This window comes from Telmatherina bonti (assembly GCF_933228915.1).
Source record: "Telmatherina bonti genome assembly, chromosome: 19".
Lineage (NCBI taxonomy): Eukaryota > Metazoa > Chordata > Actinopteri > Atheriniformes > Telmatherinidae > Telmatherina > Telmatherina bonti.
Genome location: NC_136617.1, coordinates 29,552,880 through 29,573,661, shown reverse-complemented (window position 1 = coordinate 29,573,661; position 20,782 = coordinate 29,552,880). Strand labels below are relative to the sequence as shown.

The window sequence follows — 20,782 nt, the reverse complement described above, 5'->3', positions numbered from 1 at the left end:
GTAAGTACCCTCACTAATGACTTTCCCCTGAACTCCTGCCTCTGAGAAGCTGAGCAAGCGCTGCAATTTAAATTTCTGTTATGCTTTTTTCATTTTTATTTCAGAAAGCACAGGACATCTATCAAAATTCACACCGACAAATCAAAGTGTGAAAGCATTTTCAAATTTAAGGCTTAAGATAATCACTTCCGCTAAACGACATGAACTGAAAGAAGTTTCACTGGGGTGGCAAGGCTGAATGGAGAGCTTGTTTTCTGTGGTGAGAAGGTGAGTGTTGAGGGAGGTGTAGGGACTGTGGGAGATGGAGGGGGAAGCGTGCTGGTGTTACAGACCTAAGCAGGTGTGACATTTCTGAAAGCTTTCATGGGGAAAAAAAGGTTTCTCTGGCCTTGTAGCGATGCTAAACTGAGCGTGACCCTCAGACGGAACTCAGCAATCTTTTCCACTCTCCCGCTCGCTTTCTTGCCTAAACCTCCCCACTAAAAAGGAAAACTCTCCGCTGACATTGTGTGGACCATAGGATTTAAGCTTAGAAATTCCTATTCTCCTTCTATTTGTCCCACTGCAAATTCCACTTTATCTCTATTTCCTCCGTAATGTTGACTTGGGAAGTATAGCACATTGATGAAAGCCTTTCCTTTAAAATTGTATATCATACAACCTGCAATGGTTTTCAGTTGCATTACTACCATCCCAGTTCCAACAGAGTTGGGACATTGTGTAAAATGTAAATTGAAAACAGAATACAATGATTTTCAAATCCTTTTCAAACTATATTCAGTCGAATACACCATGAAGCCAAGAAGTTTATGTTCAAACTGATAAACTTTAGTGTGTTTTGCAAATATTCACTCATTTTGAACTAGATGCTTGCATTATGTTTCACAGAAGCAGGGACAGGGGTAACAAAAGAACGAGGAAGTAGAGGATTGCCTGTTTGGAATTTTCCACAGGTGAACAGGTTCATTTGAAACAGATAAGTGTCATGATGGGTATGAAGGGAGCTGCTCACAAGCAAGGATGGAGCAAGGTTCAGCACTTTTTGAACAACCGCCATGATTCAACAGTTGAAGACAAATGTTTCTCGATGCACATTTGCAAAGGTTTCATCATCTACAGTTTGTAATATTATCAAAAGATTCACAGCATCTGTAGAAATTTCTGCATCTAAGCAGCAAGGCCAAGAACCAACACTAAATGCCTGTGACCTTCAACCCCTTGGGCGGGTAAAGGATATGACCATGTGGGCTTGAGAAAACCATTGTCAGTTACACAGTCTGTTGCTACATCTGCAAGTACAAGTCAAAGCTCTACCATGCAAAGCCAAAGCCACATATTAACACCGAGAATCGCTGCCGGCTTCTCTGGGCTTGAGCTCATCTGAGATGGACTGGTGAAAAATGAAAAAGTGGTCTGACAAGTCCACATTTCATACTATTTTTGGAAATCATGAATATCATGTCATTGGGCCAAAGAGGAAAAGGACTAACCCGATTGATATTGGCAAAAGCCAGCATCTGTGATGACTTGTTAGTGCCCATACCATGGATAACTTGCTCATCTATGAAGGCACCATTAATGCTGAAAGATATATAAAGGTTTTGGAGCAACATATGTTCCACTGAAGCAATGTCTTTTACAGGGATGGCTCTGCTTGTTCCAGAAGGACAATCCCAAACCATATTCTGCATGTGTTAAAACAGTGTGGCTTCATTGTAAGAGTGTTGGTTTTAGACTTGCCTGCCTGCAGTCTAGATCTGTCTCCTATTGAAAATGTGTGATGCATTATGAAGAGCAAAATACCACAACAGAGACTCTGGCTGTAAAGAAACTATAGTTGTGCATTGAGCAAGAGTAGGAAAGAATTCCACCTAAAAAGCTCCAACAATTAGTGTGTTCAGTTCCCTAACACTTCAGTGTTGTTACATAGGAAAGATTATGATAAAAAGTGGTAAAACTTGGCCCTGTCCCAGCTTTTCTTGTGTCTCATGTGTTGCAGGCATCAAATTCCAAATCAGTGAATATTTACAAAAATAAAATAAATAAATATATAAAAAACAAATTTTTTTTTTTATCAGTTTGAACATTAAATATCTTGTTTTTGCCATGTATTAAATTAAAGGTTAAATATAAAGGTTAAAGGGATTTGCAAATGATTGTATTCTGTTTTTTTTCTTATTTATGTTTAACACAAATGATCCCAAATTCATTGGGATTGGGGTTGTAGCAAAGATGCTTCAAATTATATCACCTATGTGGGAAACATCATCAGGATGTGATCATTTGTAACCAAGCACTGTGTAAAACTTTATTAATGACACTTTGCCACTTATTGCTGAAACTGTGTGACAACCTTTGTAATCCACAAAGAAGTTTGTTCAATGAAACTATCAGGCCACGAGCATTGCCTCCGCTGGTAATATCTCAGAATCTAAGTGGACTGGTATTTTCTTAATCCTAATTACTTTGGCGATCCTTTGACCTTTTCTCTGGTGGCACCACAAGGCTGACATTTGTGGTTTCAGGTGAAACGTTGCCACAACTATGCTCTGCAATGACATTTGGTTGAGACATTCAAGTCCTCCAGAGAATACCTCCTACTGACTTTAATTATTCCCTGACTTTCCAGTTAATGTCAGCAGCTGCTGGAATTCTCCCCTTAACAGTAAAATCACAATATCTACATTGGTTCAGCTGGTTGTGGCCTGACCCAGATCTGTCTTAATATTAAATTATGATTTTGAGTTAAATGTGTTTTTTTTTTTTTTTTTTTGGATGGATTGCATGGTTGGAACACAATGTATTCATGTCCTCCTAAGGATGAATTATAGTAAACATACTGATGACAGGTCCATCCATTCGTCCCTATTCCAATGCAGGGTTGGGGAGCTTATCTCAGCAGCTACTAGGTGAAAAGCAGGGTACACCCTAGACAGGTTGCCTATCCATCGCAGTTCCTACTGGCAAGTCAAACTTATCAATAAAAATCTGATATTAAGTGCAGTAGCATTTAGATCTAAGCTGACGAACAACTAAACATCTGTGCCCATGTACATCTTCACAGGGGGGTTTAGCTTCTAGTCTTGTTATTATGCAGTTTGTAAAATGGCAGTGACACCTGCCATAAGGAGCTGCTAAGAATTTCATTAGTTTGACTTTTAGTGGCGTTTCACACTCCCATGATGCTCTAAACGCTGGCTCCCCTGCTTTAACAAGAATGAAATGCAGGGGGTGCACTGAATCTTTGCCATTTTCTTTTTCTTTTTTTTAAACCTGTGGGGCATGAATAATTGTCATATGCGAAAACCTGGGAAAGTGGCAGTTTATATTAGCCTAACCACAGTGTTTACCTCCCTCCATCTGCCCCTGTTTACCCCAGACTGTGGTCCTGTATGTTATGGGACAAGGGGAGACCCACATAAGCAGAAGGCAAATGCACAAGCTATCAGATTGGAACTTCTCCACCTGCCAAGAGAAGTAAGTCTTCCTTTTATGAGCCAATTGAAATTCAGCTCACAGGCGATTCATTCTGTCAATGACAAGAGGAGTCAGAACAACCTTGCAACCCCCAACACTAATAACACTGTAATGGTCGGAGATAGATCAAACTGAGCGCTGATAGTTAGAGTGGGTCTTTGGTCTCCCATAAGTGTTTATTGCAGACAATTTTTGCCTTTGTTTGTTTTGAGCAGATGCATGCCTGGGTACACCTGCGGTCGATCGTAATAGTTTTCACTCCAGCGGCGGACTGACAAATCACTGGCAGTTTTTTTTTTTTTTTGCTGTTTGCTCAAAGAGCATGAGGCTGCACATAATGCACGCTTCAGCGTGCGTTAAAGACCCAACATAGAAGAAGTAGTCTTTTCTTGCTTTGTATGCATAGGCCAGCTCTAACCTTTGACCCCCCTTGTGCTTCGCTGAATAGCACTGTGGGTTCATTACCACTGGCTGAGTGGGAGAAATCAATCCTGGCTTGAGATGTGTCTACTGGACATTCTCCTTACTATGCTTTTCACTCACATGTAAGCATTTTTTAAATCAATACACCAGTGAGAGGAAAACGGATGGTTAGAGTAAGTATGGCTCTCTGCTCGCTGATCACAGCAAGGTCTACCACTGAGGGGCAATAGAGAGCCTCATATGGAAGCCCCACTATTTCAGTACCGCTTCACTTACCCAGACTTCTGTTTACTAATTGATCAGTTTGTATGAAAAGGTCTCATGTAGCAGTACATTTCAACATTTTATGCTCTATACAAACTATAACGGTGGCATCCAAACCATTGAAAAGAAAGCTGTAGAAGATTTATTTTTATTTCTCAGAATCTTTGCAATAAAAGGCTATATATATGTTTTGTTTTTTTAAATTAAGCTAAACTTTTGTTAAACCTCTAAAGTGGTGCCTTAACGTGACGTCAATATTGCCAAATGGCCATTAGTTTCTTAGCTCTTTAAGTTCTGATACACATAATAGATAGGAACACTGAAGAAAGTTTCATTATGAGTGCAAAGTATTAAAAGTCTTCGACCCATTTTGTATGCTGGATATTTGAGTTAGTATGATGCAAACCAGTACCAGATTGAAACATTGGAAAATGGTTGTGGAGATTAGAGGCGTTACACACAGGCGCGCAGTAGGCGGTGTCAATCCGGACATCTACGTCCTTCTGAGCTCATTTCCGTCGGTTAGAGTCGTATCTCTCTTCTACTCTCTCACCGCTTTTGTTCTCCCATTTCCAACCAGCCAGGGCTGCTGAAAAGAGGGGACGAGACGGTTAGGAAACCACAGCGAGGCAGATTTGCGGACCCGTCCGACCTACAAAACGGCCGGTAGCCACATGCAAAGCCCCGTCTGCTCAGGAGATACGTCGCACTCCATAGTTACATAACCGGACTACTTTTTCTTTTTCTGCCCCTTCTACTATTATTGGAGTTTTAACGCTTTTTCTTGTTGCACCGATACTGACTTCCCCCCCCTCCTCCTCTCGCTTTGAATTCAACAAGATGGAGAACGACGATAAATATCTCCCCGAGCTGCTGGCGGAGAAAGACAGCCTGGACTCCTCGTTCACCCACGCCATGAAACTTTTAAACGGAGGTAAAGAGCCGTTAAGTAATGTTTGTGCGGGTTTTTTTTTCCCCTTTTGCCCCCCACGATGTTGCGGACGTTTTGAGTAAAAGCGAGGACGCAAACAGTTCGAGGTGAAACGAATTTTCTGAAAATACTAAGGCTCACCTGGACGCATTCAGCGCCATGTGCTTGCGCACGGGACGTGAACTGGCTCGGGCCCGTGACCGCAGTGCTGACACTGGGTCCACCTCGAAGCCTAGCAATCAAAGCAGGGCGCGCGCGATACGTTTTGGAGCTAGTTAATGAATACTCTGAAAAACGGTAGACAGCCTGAAGCTTGAACGGCGTCACAGAGGGAGACGCACTTTATTCACATGCACTGCTAAATAATTTCCGCTTCCCCTCGCGCAGCTGCGACACGTCGCTGCTGATACCTCTCACACCATGGAGGGGGGGGGGGGCAGCGGGGTGGCTCGTGCAGTTTAAAGTTTAAATTTCTAACGGTTCAAACGGCTGATCCAATTTAACCATTTTATCAGCCGTTTGTCAGCTTCATTTATTTATTTATTTATTTGTTTTATTTTAATGTAACGTTGAAAATGTGCGCAACTGACCGTGTAAAATGCCTGGGTCACATTTCTCCTCGAAAGCAGGAGAGGCGGCCTAATAATGACGTTGTCAGGGAGTCTGACGTCCCGGTGTCTCCCGCCTTTTGAGTGCTCTTACCAGGTAGTGGAGGCGACTGCAGCTGGGGTACATCCTGGATTCAGTTGTAGCTGTGCTGGAGGAAAATGTCTCACTTTTGTGGCTGTCTGAAATCTTATCCTTTGTTTATTAAATTAAAACTGATATAATTGGATTAATTTCACATAATTTGGCTTGATATGTAAAATAAATTGTGAATATATAGGATTTTTTTTTTTTCATAGTGAAGTCATTCTGTGCTGCTTATCTTTTAAATAAAACATCAAAAGAAAATAGTAAGTTTGGTCTGCTGTCGTCGGGGTGTTGTGAACCTCTCTTCAAAGCCTAGCCTGTATATTTCTGCTCCACACCAGCATCTCAGGAAGCCTGGCTGGTAATCTCACTTGGCGTATTTGTCTTACAGGATATGCAAAAATCTAGGCTACTGTCTGGAATTTCAAGTATGCCAAAGTGTGTCAGGATGTGCTGCGAGTTGGTCTTGGTGAAATGTCCACCGAAGCGTCCCTGGGATCTGCAGCTGGTAGACTGTGGTGTAGCTGACGTGTTTGCACATCGCAGACTCAGGGGATGTCATGGCCAAGAGAGAGGTGGTGGTTTGAGGGGGTGAAGACGCTGCTGCTGCTGCTGTGCTCCATGGTGGAGATGTAGGGAAAAAAGGAAATTATCTGTTAATGTTGTTAAAACTATGAAAACAATAAGTGTTCAGTGGGTTAGTTGACCGGGTTTTTAAGATGAGTACAAGGAGTTTATGCCATTTTTCGTTCTGACATCTGAAATATTTTGCATTGTTTGGTGAACCAAAATATATACAGACAGATGTTTATCCCAAATAAAGGTAACTTAGGTAATCTTAACTAGTGAAGTACAGCAAGTTTTCGGTTTTGTTTTTTTTTTTTGTTTTTTTTTTCTTGTTTTGCCAAGCTATGTACTTGTAATGGTCAAACGTATCAAAACAAGCTCGCTCTGGTGAACCAAAACTGATGTTTTTGTTTTTATTTAACCTCTTGTCTTCTAGAAATTGATAGAATCCAGAAAGGAGAGACTAAAAAGGAAACAGAGACCTACTTGGACCTTTTCACAACAAAGAACATCAAACTCAAGGAGCGAGTGCTCATACCTGTCAAACAGTACCCGAAGGTGAGCCTTCTTTGCCCTGCTTTTCTTTTTCTTCGTCTTCTGTTAACTCCTCTTGATTTAATTTTCCCCTGCTGCTGTGTTTCAATTACACAAAGCCATGGGTTACCTGGGAGTCTCAAATTACTCCTCAACTCTTGATCTCCAAGCTCCAGACTATAATTACAGTCCATTCCTGACATGTTCTAAAATATCACCAAATGGACCAAAATGTTAATTTAGCTGTAATTAGAGTGGAATATACAGCCATCCTGCGTTCAGATCTTTTTCATTTAAAGTGAAGCTTAATTTGGCTTTCATTATGTGAACTCATGAGCTTTCGTCTGGTTACATTTGATTTTTGTATTTATTATTTGGTATTTTTTGATGGATGTATTTGATGATCTGCCCTATGAAACTTTGAAAACACATTCCTAGCTGTGTGGTGCAGAATCTTTGTACCATTGAATGTGTTGGCAGAAGTTTGTCTATGCTATAGTTGTCCATTTTGGTTCAGGCTGGACATGGGAGTCAAAAGTGGTTGTAATCTGCTTGACTTTATTAGTTAGAATTAGACTTATAGATCCTTGCCTCAGTTAGCAGGATCAATGTGATAAATGAGAACAGTCTCTGGGGCTGTGACAGCCATCTGATCTCCCTGCCTTGGTTGCAGTCTGTACACGACACAACAGTGTCAGGGGTGACAGAGCTAATTTGTGTTTCAGATTGTAGAAACCACTTTTACAGCCCCTGGGAAGATATTGCTTCTTTTAGGGCAGCTTTTTGCTAAATGTTGCTGGCGGTGACAGCTTATTGTAAGACATGGTTATTACTCTGTTGAAAGGTTGAGGGAACAGAAGATTCCAGCTTTATATTACAAGTGGGCTCTGGCTCAGTTGCATAGATGACTGTAGCAAATAGAAGCTGACGGTGTTACAATCCTCCAGGGCTGATGTCGACTTTGTCTGGTAAATCTACCACTTAAAGCTGCAGTATGGGCCTCTAATACCCCTGACAGCGATCACTCCTTTAGTTCTTTGGGTATTAAACTGGAGCCTGCTTTGATTGTCAGACTAATTTTCCTTTTGCTTTGTTTTTCTCTGTCAGTTCAATTTTGTGGGGAAGATTCTGGGACCTCAGGGCAACACAATCAAACGTCTGCAGGAGGAGACTGGAGCCAAGATCTCTGTGCTGGGCAAAGGATCTATGAGGGACAAAGCCAAGGTATTACATGCATTCTTTAACACACTTGTTTGAAGGGTACATGAGGTGAAAACACATCTGGACTTTACTGCAGAAGGATAAAAGGCAGAGATCCCAGATGTTAATGTTCACATAAAGCCAAGGGCGTCCATGCACTGCACATCTGTTCCAGGAACATACAAATAGCCTGCTAAACCTGTTATCTACCAGTCTGATACAGGAAGGAAACGCCACACCTTTCTTACGTTCCTTCTGAGGCAGATAAAATGCAATTTACTTCATGCATAATTACATTTTTGCATTAGCTGCGTTCTCCCTCTGGCTCGCTGACACCATGTTGCCTTTCCTTTCAGGAGGAGGAGCTGAGGAAAGGCGGCGAGCCCAAGTACGCTCACTTGTCCATGGAGCTGCACGTTTTCATCGAGGTGTTCGCACCTGTTCCAGACGCTTACCTGCGCATGGCGCATGCCATGGAGGAGGTCAAAAAGTTCCTGTTTCCTGTAAGTTTATGTAATGACTTAAATACAAGAGAAAGAAACAGAAATGATGACAGCTGAGGTGGAAGATGAAGCTGGGCTGTGCTTCATTTAGTTTATTCAAAAGTAGTGTGAGATTAATATTAATATGGTTGCAAAAGAATTTTTTTAATCGAGTAATGTGCTAATCATGTCAGCTCTTAACGGAGTAATTTCTCATCAAGGCTTGCAGACTGGGGCGGGGAGGACTCTACTAAAACCACTTTGTGTCCTTGTTTAAATGTTAAAAATGTTCTTTTTGAAGTGTTAAAGATTAAAAAGGCTCCGCAGCATCTCTAATTAGCAAGGTGAGAAAAAAAGTTTCAGCCCTGACTGAGCGCGCTCTGAATGAGGGTGTGCCTTCCACAGTTAGACAAAGCTCTGGGTGGCTGCCCAGTAGGACAGGCGGAGGAGATTGAGTGGGTATTTACCTGGAGCAAACACACTCGATGGCACAGTCCAGGCACGTACAGCAATCAGCTTAAGAGGGAGGAATTGGGTCACTTTCACTGTGTCAGTGTCAGCCCCCTCCCCCCCACCTCTCCAAAACCCAGTGGTTTGCTTCCCGTCCATCCATCACAGCACCTTTTACCTGAGTCTCAGAAATCACCCCGGAGCTGGACGACTTTGACAGACATGTGGGTATAATCACACCACACAGCCGACGCCACCTGCATTATGAGTCTGTACTGAGAAAGTTGAGCTCTGCCATGACTGACAAAACAGGCTCAGGAGTTGGGAGTTATCTTGGATTTTTTTTTAATTGGTGCACAGGATGCTTTAGAGGACTCATTTGGATCAGCGTTAAAAGATGAATGGACCAGAGAACCAGCTGTGAGGACAAGCCATGCCCTGCAGCACCCTTCGCTACAATTAAAGGCAGTAATCTGTCAGGCGGGGAAGCTTGTCGTTTGCAGCAGGGTTATATTTTAAGAAAACGGTAGGATGTGATGCGTTAGAGATTTGCCTGCATTTGTGTTCAGGTATTCTTGGAGGATTTGACTCTTTGTTCTTCCTCATCCCTTTAATGTTTGCATAGCTTCGTGCATAACAACGTAGACATTGCAGAGATTTTATATCCTATAGAAGGTCGACCTCTAGGCAGTAATGGTTAAAGATGCAGCAGCAACCGAGGCCACAGCGCGTTTCTCCTGAAACAAGTTTGGAATCAGTCAGATGACTCGGCGTTTGACTGCTTTTTGTCGCAGATAAATCAAAGGCCGCTGTCTTCGCTGTTTATCCGAGTAGACACCTTTTTCATCCCTTTTTCAGCATCATTAGAGTCCTGTCATCACTCCTGGCTCGGGGACTGATATATGAAAAAGAATTGATCGGGTCACAGAGCAGCTCTCGCGATCTGCTCCCTGAAGAAAGGCGGGGGGGATCGCGTTACGGGATTTGTGCTGCTCAGATGGGCAGCTCCACTAATCCTGCAGCAACTTATTGTTTCTGTGGATAAAATCAGGTTGCCGCTGATGCCGTGGCAGCAGACTTGTGAGGAAGCGCCGGAGGGATTAGATCTGCATGTCCTGCGTGATGGAGAGACTTGGAGGGAAACAAGGAGTGTTGCTCTCCAGCCTCCCACATCCCACCCCCTCCTCTCTTTAGCTCTGAGTCACTGAGACTTTTTCCTGCACTTGCTCGACTCGTCGCCACTCATTTGGAGGAGGGAAGGGGGTTAAGTAGCCCTGTAATCCCACCCCCACACCCCCCTTTCTTTCTTTTTTTTTTTTTTTTTCTTTTCTATTTTTGCACCTTAAGCATTCCCAGATCTTGTGCTCTGGTTCCTGTGTTTAGGACATGATGGATGATATCTGCCAAGAGCAGTTCATGGAGATGAGCTACCTGAACGGAGGGCAGGAGCATGGGGGCCGAGGTCGGGGGGGCATGCCGGGAAGAGGCCGTGGAGTCCCACCTTCCGGACAGCACAGGTATGGAAAAGTGCGCACAAATGTGATTTTCTCTCTATCTAAGACTCCGCAGTTCATCTTTGTACGCAACTCCGTGTTCTTTCCTTCAGGGGGAGGGGGATGCCTCCTCGTGGCGGTGCAGCTAGAGGAGGAGTGACTCGAGGTGGCCCAGGCAGAGGCGGTGCAGTGAGAGGCGCCCCGGCAGGCAGAGGAGGACCCCCTGCAGCACCCAGCAGGGGAGCTGTGGCACCCCGGGCGAGACCCCTGGCTGGTGGACCACCTCAGAGGATGGCACCACCCCCGGCTCACCAACACACCCCTGGTGCAGCTGCTGAAGGCTATGACGACTATGTAAGCGCACAATAAATGACATATCATTTATAAGGTAAAGTGTGTGTATATGGCGGATAATTTTCCAGTTAAATTTGATCTGATGCTCTGAGTAAGACCCTCTGCTAGCTTTTATTTAGCGGACTAGTGGAAGTGGGGATAAGGGACTTTGGAAGCTGTAGATGTGAGGCGGAGCACGTCTGCTTCAGTATGAGTGTAGCACTTTGGGGACATCTTGACATTCATGATTCATGAAGAAGCCTGTGCTTAAATCTCACTCTTGTTTCCGCTCATCTCCAGGGCTACGATGAGAGCTACACAGACCCATCCTACGACTCATACGACGGCTATTACAATCAGCCGCAGGCGTAAGTGAATCAGATGTGTCTTTGCTTGTTTTTACCTGCTTCTCGCAACTCAAACCAGATCAGCTGGTTTCTGCTTTCACTTGAGCTAAGATTTGAGAAAAATGACAATCCTACTTGGGTTTTATCACAGCTGATGGTTTGTGTTGCCTGTTTTGGATGGTGGTGTTCTTAAGAGGACCTGATGACACTCAGATGCTCCTCACCAGAGAGGGAGGCTTTGATCTAATGTGTGAAAGCCAGCTAGAGTCTGCCTGAACATGCCAGTTAGCGGCTATGTGATGCATTTTTCCTTTAAAGATTAAAGTGGGTTTTTTTCCCTCTCTTCCTTCTCTTTGCTGTTTTGGACCACCAGAGAGCCAGAATATTATGACTACGGACATGGAGAGACCACAGAGTCATATGACTCATATGGTAAGAAGGGTTTTTTTTATATTGCCTGAGCAAAAATAACTTTCTAGTAGAAAATGAGATTATGTCTGATCTTTGTAGTTTTTATTGGTGTGTATGAAATGAATGTGCATAAATGGTTCCAGATTTGTTGGGAGCATTTAATGTCAGTTTGACAGACTGACCAACTAAAACCACTAACTAAGCACTGTAGTCCAGGATTAGTTGAGTTTACTGGAAATCTGAGTGGATGCTTAAACTAAGTTGTAGAGACATAGGTTCTCATTAGCCTTTACTAAAATCTGTTAGTTCACTGAACTAAAATCTCATTTCTGCCAATGTGGCCGGGTCAATACAGGCCGGTTTGGTCCAGTTTAGTTCAGAAAATCTGGATCTCTGTTGCTTCTGCAACAGTGTTTGTTGATGGCATCCATACCTCTACCTGGTAGGTGGCTTATCAGCCGGATAGCGATGGATGTGTCAAATGTGTCAGCTCAACAGAAAGGTCCTTAAAAACGTGGGACAGTTCGGGTTGGATGCTCTGGTAGCAATCCCGGTATTTGCCTGTGGAAACTGGTGAGATGGGGCGTAATGTCAGACGTATTCAACCCATTAACTTCTTTCAAATAATGACCTCATTTACTGGAAAGTCAACTTAAAAGACCTATTCCAATATAAATATTTTACTAATTCAACAGAAACGACATTTAATGATGCATTGTTGTATGTTTTTGTGTCATAGACAAAAAGGGGAGGGGTATAAAACTGAAGCTAGGAGCACTTTGATAAAATGACATTAACCAGCATAAATTCTGCCGCTGATGCTACACAGACTGAATTTTCAGGTGCTGGGTGTCTCTCCCTGCCTTGTCTTTCACATTTTACCTTGCAACAGAGCAGAATATTCTAATATTACATAAATATCAACATAACACAGACTGTAAAGCACATAACTCACATTTATTAGATAACAATTACAAAATTCTTGCTGAATGTACATTTCCTTTGAGCCTTTTTGGTTCAGATACATTGAGTTTTGAAAATTTACACAAAATGTTGTGTAATATTGAAATGAGACACTAAATAAAAACACAAAATAAGCATCAATAAAAAGCTTTTTAGATCCAAACAAAGTCCAGTTTACATTGTATCTTTAAAGGTGCAGCATGGACAGTTTTTGGCCACTAGTTGTGCTGTTGAGCTGTTTTCTGCTTTGAATCCATGTTAAATTGTTCTTTGTGTGTCCCTGTCTCGTCCAGGCCAAGATGACTGGAATGGCACCCAGCGGACAACTCCAGGGAAGGCCCTTCCCCCATCCAGGGGCGGCAAGACAACCTACCGGGAGCACCCGTACCGACAGTACTAAAGCGGACTCGCCACCCTTAGTGTCGCCCCGATAACCGCCTCTCTACCACGGCAGCTCTCGCTTTAGGAAGCCTGACAAAAGTAATTGTCTGTTTTGTCTTTGGTTTATTTTTTCTTTTACTTTTTGTTTTTCTTTTCTTTCTTACACTGGACTTTATACAAGAGAGCAAATTGGGAACTGAAAATCAGAACTGGTTTTTTAGATTTGACCGCGAACCCTACTTTGTAACGCCTCTTTACCAACCGCCTGCCCACCCGGCAGCTTGTAGATGGCAAGAGAGGAAAAGCTGTCGTCCCTCCCCTTTTTAACCCCCCAACCCCCCCCCCCCCCCCCCCCCCCCCCCAAAAAAAATCTTTTGCATTTTGCTTTTTTTTTATCTGTATTTTTCTCTTTTTTTCATTGTTAATTTTTTTTTTTAAACTGTCTGGGACGCTCCCCTTCTTCTAATGGATTAGAGGCTCATGACTTATTTGTCTAATGAATCTATTTTAATTGTTTTTAAAAATAAAGAATCTGTTGAGGGTCAGTTGCAGATTCCCATTTAGGCTACATTTCAAAATTCTGTTAATATAGCCGAATAAAAGAACTTTTTAAACTTTAATTATGTAATATAGAGACAAAAAGTGAACAAACAAATCGTGCATAATTAAGATAAGGCTAAATCAATGTTAATGGGATCGGTACAATTCATTCTTGATAATGGTTTGTTTTTAAATAGTTTCTAAAACATTGTCCATGTAGACTTAGGCAGCAATATTTGTCATTGAACTTAGAGTTTTGAAATATAGCCCTAATAGACACTGTTGAGATGGACTGTCCTCATATCCTCAATTTGTTTTACTTGTTTAATAAAAAAAAAAATTAAGACTGAAAACAAGATGTTTAATGAGAATCTGGCTGAGACGTGGCCTGTTAATCTAAAACAGTTCAAGTCTTCATTTTTGTGATCTGATTCTATAATAAACTGCATGCACAAACTACACAAAAGAAGGATTGGGACAAAAATCTCCACATGGGTCTTCTCTTACTGTAGAGAAGGGATCCTGCAGCTCAATCCAAACTCTTGTACATATTTTAAAACATCCTAACTGTACTTATTCTGCCACTAGTATCTGTACCCTCTCCATAAAATGCATTATGCTACTTGTGTAAGCTTGCCTAAATAGGTTACTAAATCTGTCCAAAAGATGTTTTGCAGCAATTTGTCAATAAAGCTTAGTTTGTTTTTTATGAAACTTAACTTGCTTTATTTGTTTCCTGTCCTAGTAAAACTCTGAAATTGCCTTTTTTAAACAACTTTCAGCAGTCAGATGTAGGTGTTTTCCTTTGTTTCTCATTCAAAACCGCTTTTTAAATCTAAATGAATGTATTTCCGTCTGAAGACTTTAACCATACTAAATGATGTCTTGACTGATTATCAAAAGAGCACAACTTATTCTTTCTCTCTCTTTCTATACTTTTTAAAAAGGACCCAGAGGTAAGACCTCTAAAATAACCTGGATAGCTTCCTAATGTGTATAGAGTTGTAAAGCATTGAATGCCTGGGTATGTATAAGACTTTTTCAATCCTCTTACCTGTGGTCGTAATCGTCAATGAGAATTGCTTTTATAGCGTCTGAAAATTAACTGAATTCAAACCACCATTCAGGTCTAGGTTTCATTGTCATGAATGACGCTGGCGCGATGGCTACTTTAGTACAGAGTAATGGCAGTGCAATGGAGAGGATGGTTATAACCTAGAGAACTCCACTGTAAAGGTAACCTAACCCTAAATGTTTAATTTCGTAGTGTGTTTATCCTTTGACATAAACTTGCTGGTAAAACACTTTCTTAAAATATTATTACAGTCATTGCAACAAAAAAGAATCGACTCAAAAGTAAGAAAGAAAAAAAAAGTAACTTCCAACATTACATAGTAGTGGATTTTATGTACCAAAATAATTGTTTTTGTGTACTAACAAAATATGTTCGGATAGTGTTAATGCAACTCTAGCTTAAATGGACCAAGCCAAATCTGTCAATATTTTCTGTACAGCCGAGCCGCTGGTACTTTTTTTATTTGCTGTGTAAAGGTTGCTTACTGTAATTTAAAAAAAAAAAAAAAAAAACCTGTGCAGTTATCCAAACACCGAGTTGCATGAGCATAAATTCTCTTGTAGATTTTGCATGACAAGTTTCAAGTTGCTCCCAGTGGTTTTAGACGAGGTGATGATTTGGGCTTTGTCCTTCCTTCAGGCACAGCTATCGGTCACTGAGTGCCCGGAGACTGACGGTCTGCTGGAGACCTTGCAGCCCTCAGGTTGGTTCGCTGATGCTTCCTGTCCTTATTTTTCTCTATTAAAAAAAAAAAAGACCATTTTGAGATTTTGGACGTCTTGGCAAACTGACTGGATAATGAAAAACTCATCATCCAGTGTTTCCGTTGCAAGTCTTACCTTCCAGATGGATGGTGGTGTTTCTGTTCCTGCAGATCTTCCTACTAAGATTGTCTGCTGCAAAGAGCAACGTCCCCTTTTTCCCCTTCTGTTATTTGTTTTTACTGTTTTTGTTACTATATATTCATATAGTTCAGTGATTGAGCCGAAAATGTCAATTTAGTTTAAAAGTATCAAACTCTGATACACTAATCATTTAAGAAATATTCAATAAAGAAAATATTAGTTTAAATTTGTCTTGTTCTGATAACCAAAATATAATAATCTCTGGAAATAACTGCATAATTTCAGTTTATTTCTTTCTAAATTAAGACTGATGCCACAGAATGTGATATAAGTAAATACCAAACCGAAGCATTTACAGAAGCACGCAACGAAGGCTAATTCAGCATCCGTCCTTTATCCTTCTCTTCTCTGAGCCCTCCTCAGCCAGTAAAAGTCCCTCCTGCTTTTTCTCTTGTTCTTTCACTTCCTTTTGTTTGACATCCTCTTGTGGTTCTTTGCAGCAAAGTTGTTCGTTCACAATGTCCAGTGTGCAGGTATTCAGTGTGTGAAACGAGGCACTGGAAAGCAAAGCATAGCTGTACCACGATGTTACAGGCTGGAACATGATGTTGTAAAGTGCAGTTTCTCGGCCTCTGGATGCTACAAAGCAACAACGGCTCCAGGAAACGAATGTCAATGTGTAGTCCAGATTAGTCTGAAGCACAGTTTAAGGTTTGAAAATAATGTAGAGTGGCTTTTAAAGAAGTAAAGGTTGTGTTCCACTCGGCTCTGATGTACAGGATGGCTTAAAAAACTTAAGTGTGTTCTTTAGATAAGATAAACTTTATTTATATAGCGCTTTTCATAGACACAAGGTCACAAAATGCTTCACAACAATAAAACATACAACGTATGGAGAAACACATTATAAATATGAAACGGCACCGCTGAGTCTGTTTGGAGCTGAAATGCTTGCCTGAACAAATATACATTACTGGATCCAGAGAGTGCAGATCCTGGGGAAGCTTATTGCAGAGATGGGGAGCGACAGCTTTAAAAGATTGGTCTCCCCAAGTTGTGAAACGAGTTCGGGTCCATGAACAGGTGTTGCCTGTACAACCTCAGACTTCGAGCGGGACTGTAGGGCTTTATTAGGTCCTCAATGTAACACGACCCTGTTGAAAGTAAGCACCAAGGTTTTTCAAACGAATACGATACTCAACCGGAAGCCAGTGAAGAGACTTCAATACGAGAGTGATTTAGGCTCTCCTGCTGGTTCTAGTCAGAAGCCTTCTTGCTGCGTTTAGCTTTGTCTGAAGACGAGCCAATGTCTCCATGTTAAGGCTTAAGGATTTGTGGTCTATGTTGGACCATCTGAGCTGCTTCACTGGTCAAACAGCAGCCTGTGAAGCTTTAAGCTACATGTGAACACTGTGAAGCAATCGAACGGGATCGGTGCGCTCCTCTGGTTTACAGCTTTCTCGCTGCCATCAGAAGCACTGATTCATCTTTAATTCCCTTCTTAGTTGACCCATTTGCCTCTTTGATGGTTATCTCGGCGTATTTTAAGCTGAATGAATCATGAAATTTGTTGTTTAGGAGCTCTTATGAATATTGAGGCAGATATGGGTGCAAGGATATGCTAAAGCAAGCACTGCGTGCCCCACATGCCCTGCAGAAGACCCAAGTTCCTGGAAAGGGTTCCTGTTGCTAAATGTATCCTTCACTGTAAGCATTAAAGAGGAACCTGGAGCCTGTGCAGCTTCTTGGCAGCAGCTTCTACTCAGAAAAAAACCCCACCAGATCTCTTTCCAATCTCTGGAGTTACTTTACATTTGTATAAATTCTTTTCATTAACATATTTTAAAGGTGCTTGCAGGCAGTTTGCTCTGAACAGTTGGACGACGTCTTTAGAAGTAATCAGCTGTTTCCAGGATCTTTATTGTTGGTCATTTGGTCCCGATGTGCAGCACTAACGTGAAGAACTTCCCCTGATGTGAATTAACCATCTGGAGCTGTAATCTAACATATTTGCAGTTTGTAGGTAATGGTCTAAAACATTTCAAAGCACTGGTATGGTCCTTTTTAAGTTCTCCATTTTTTCTCTAAAGACCATTGTGTAAGTAAGTGTGCTGCAGACCCCTCGAGGCCTTTCAGCCGGTGCCACATTATTCAGCAGCTCCACGTTCGTGACATTTGCAGCATTTCAAAGGTTGGTTGATTCTGATGATTGCCCCGCTCCTAGAAGTCGCCTCAGCTTTTGACAGTGCCTGAGAGTTGGTGTGTGGTCGTGATACCCCTCAGCGAGTACGAGCGAGTGGGGTGAGGGAGGGGCGCGACGCCGTCTTCGCTGCAGTCTCTGGGAAAGTGACTAATGAGGAGCGGTAGCTGACAGGAGGAAAGCAGAGGCATGAAGACTTTGGTCATTCCAGAAATGGAGCCAGAGAGAAGCTGAACGACAGCTAGAGGGATATTTTCTGCTCCTGTTGGAGAACACTGTGTTAAAGGGCACTTTTTTTTTTTTTTTTTTTTTGGAGACATTTTGACAGAAAGGTCCATTTTATTTTAGAATGATGTGTTCAATATGACTTTTGCCAGTTTTTTTTTTTAGTTTTTTTTTTATATAAGCATAAAAATCCAGCTTGTTTCTAAAGCAACAAAGAAAGGCGCATCATGTGGAGACTTTACCACACCGCATCAAACAAGACGCCTGCCCTTGAGCTCTCGTTTTCTTTTAGTCTAAAACCGAGACCACATTATCTGCTGATTGAAATTTTAATTCACTAATCCAAAAAATGACCAGACTTCGCAGTAATCAGGTTGCTTAGCTACAGTAGAAAAGCTGTGTTGCTTGGCAGGGAAATGACCTCTAATTACTGCGGCCAGTGCATTAAAGGAAATGAACTCTTTCTGTCTTTGCCAAACTCTCTGTTTTCACTCCACTTTTTTTTCCTGTTTTTTTTCCTCTTCTGCAGTGAAGCGGTGCTCGGGGAGCAGCTCGGCGTGAACGAGGTGGGGGTGTCCCGTTGGGGAGGGGAGAAAAAAAAAGATAATAAAGGGCTGCCGCCACATCACCTAAAAGAGTCAGCTTGCAAAGACTTGAACTCAAACAAGAAGTGAGCATGAAGCAGGTCAACGACGACAGCGACCTAACTGGGAACCCAGAATATTCTGACTTCTGAATTCATTTCATACGGACTATTTTTCTATTAATTCATATCTTGTCAGTGCTGAATTACAAGGCATTATCCTCTTGTAATTATGTGCTAACTTTGAAGACGCCCACTTGAAGCCTTTGCTGATTATATGCTCCTGTACACAGCCGCCGCAGACCTCCCCCTCTCGCAGCAGATGTAATTGTTTCAGCCTAATTCACCATAAAATGAGCCCTCCCGTTATAGTAGGCTGTGAAATTGTTTTTCATTTCTATTAACCCTTGAATAAGACATAAAAAGGAACTCTTCACTTCCTGTAAGGCGTGCTGCACTCACATGGTTCCATGTCTGGTCCAAAACATTTTCTTTCTTTCTTCTTTTTTTTTTTTTTAACCCCATTCTGTTTATTCTCTGCACCTCATTGTCATGAGAACCTAAGATTCAAGGCTGGAGGGTATAAAGATGCCCTGAGAGTACGGATCAGCATCTCAAGTTCACAGTGAGCACGCACACGACGCGGCGCGGAACCTTGAGGATATCGAATGCTAATGCAGCGACCCCATTTGCATGTACCCTCGCCACAAATGTAAAACACTTCTGTAACCAATGGTGGGCTGTTCGCAGCAGCTCTGCATCCAAGTATGATAATTTGGTGAGATGGTGCCAAGGGGATTCATGTGAGAGAGCGACAGAAGAGGGAGGGGGGGGGGGGGGGGAGAGACACACCAACATCCATCCATCATTCTTCTGCTGATTTGATTCCCCTCCATGCTATTTTCTGCCATTATCACTGATGATATTACAGCTGCCTGTGGTGCTAAGTTACATTTAGAGGTCAAAACTCTACTTTCCTGTATTAAAAACAAATTTCTCTGTCCCGATCTACTGGTCAGAGGCAGCATTAGCCAAGTCTAAGGCTCCATTTGGTTTATTGAAAAAGCCTACTGCTTATAGGGTTGAACATTAGATATCAGGATTGAAACCATCATTTTGAGATGAAATGTCAACGGGCCATATCCAAAACAGACCATTTTTCAGTCTTTATGCGCCATTATGTCTGAAATAATGATTTCTACGTCTCCTATAATCTAATGGTAGATAAGTGATGGTTGGGAAGCCGTCTCCTTTTCAATCGATTAACTGTCAAAGGCATAAAGGTGGAGAGGAAAGTAAATGTTACTGTGCAGTGATCAATAAAAGTAGACTTGAAAATGAGCAAGCTGCGCATCCGTCATTTTTTGATGTTTCCTCTGGGCAAGTCGGCTGTTTCTACCTACGTCTCTGCAGTCTACCGCGAGGGACGGGAAGGCTATCTCGTCTCTTGGAGCGAGGAGGAGGTGGATGTGTGAAAATGCAGTGAGTGTTTGGTAGAGGTGGGGATGTGGCGGACAGCTGGATCCCATCCTCTGGCAGATTCTGACAGATTCACACCATTGGAGGAACACTGCATGCCGATGTCTTTGAGATGGGTGACTATCAGCCTCTCCCACATACACATCAGGAGAAGCTTTCATGTAGGTGATATGTTTAAAGGGGGCTGAGCTCATCTATGGTGTCCTTTATGTTCCACAGAGACTGCAAGAGGCTCTGGCAATGCACAGGGACAATTTCTAGTAATAAATACAGCAGATGCATTTGGATTCAAATTTTGTAGATTGAAATAAAAAATACAAAAGTTTTGATTTCAAGACAAAGTTGTAACTTTTCTGGTTAAGAATAATTTGGTTTTACAGGAAACATTTTCCTGGAGTTGTTTATGGTTTAATTTTTTCCCCATGAGATAATCCAGGAGAATTAATGATTTTACTCCTGGTGATACATTCACCAGCCACTAACAAAAAGGTATCAACCAATCACATGGCAGCAACTGGACGCATTTAGACACGGGGAAGACGTCTTGCTGAAGTTCAAACTGAGCATCAGAATGAGAGGAAATGGGGATGTAAGTGACTGAACATAAGTCTGGTTGCTGCTCTACTGGGATTTTCACACAACCAATTACAGAGAATGGTCTGAGAAAGGGAAAATATCTTGTGAGCAGTAGACGTATGATTGTCAGAGAGTGGGTAGACTGGTTGGAGATGTAGAACAGCAATAGGAACTCTAATGAGCACTGGTTGCAACCAAGTTAAGCAAATAGCTTTTCTAAACACAACACATCCAGCCTTGAAGCAGATGGGTTAGAGCAACAGCAACCTAAACCCACATCAGGTGCCACTCCTGTCAGCTAAGCACAGGA

At 42.1% G+C, this 20,782-nt stretch overlaps 1 protein-coding gene across 2 annotated transcripts; it reads left to right on the top strand.

Moving 5' to 3' along the window:
• The first annotated feature begins 4,697 nt into the window (after positions 1–4,697).
• khdrbs1b (KH domain containing, RNA binding, signal transduction associated 1b) lies at positions 4,698–19,226 on the top strand. 2 transcript variants are annotated; one of them, XR_013771703.1, is made up of 11 exons: positions 4,698–5,098; positions 6,792–6,913; positions 7,997–8,113; positions 8,446–8,592; positions 10,405–10,538; positions 10,628–10,868; positions 11,148–11,215; positions 11,568–11,626; positions 12,862–13,048; positions 15,204–15,267; positions 18,364–19,226. XR_013771703.1 is itself a non-coding variant. In XM_079258250.1 (9 exons), the coding sequence occupies exons 1-9, from the start codon at positions 5,005–5,007 to the stop codon at positions 12,966–12,968; spliced, it is 1,089 nt and encodes a 362-aa protein (XP_079114376.1). In that variant the 5' UTR covers positions 4,698–5,004; the 3' UTR covers positions 12,969–13,286. The 2 variants fall into 2 exon arrangements, 1 of the variants encoding a protein (XP_079114376.1); XM_079258250.1 differs by lacking the exons at positions 15,204–15,267; positions 18,364–19,226 and having other exon boundaries at positions 12,862–13,286.
• The last annotated feature ends 1,556 nt before the right edge of the window (positions 19,227–20,782 follow it).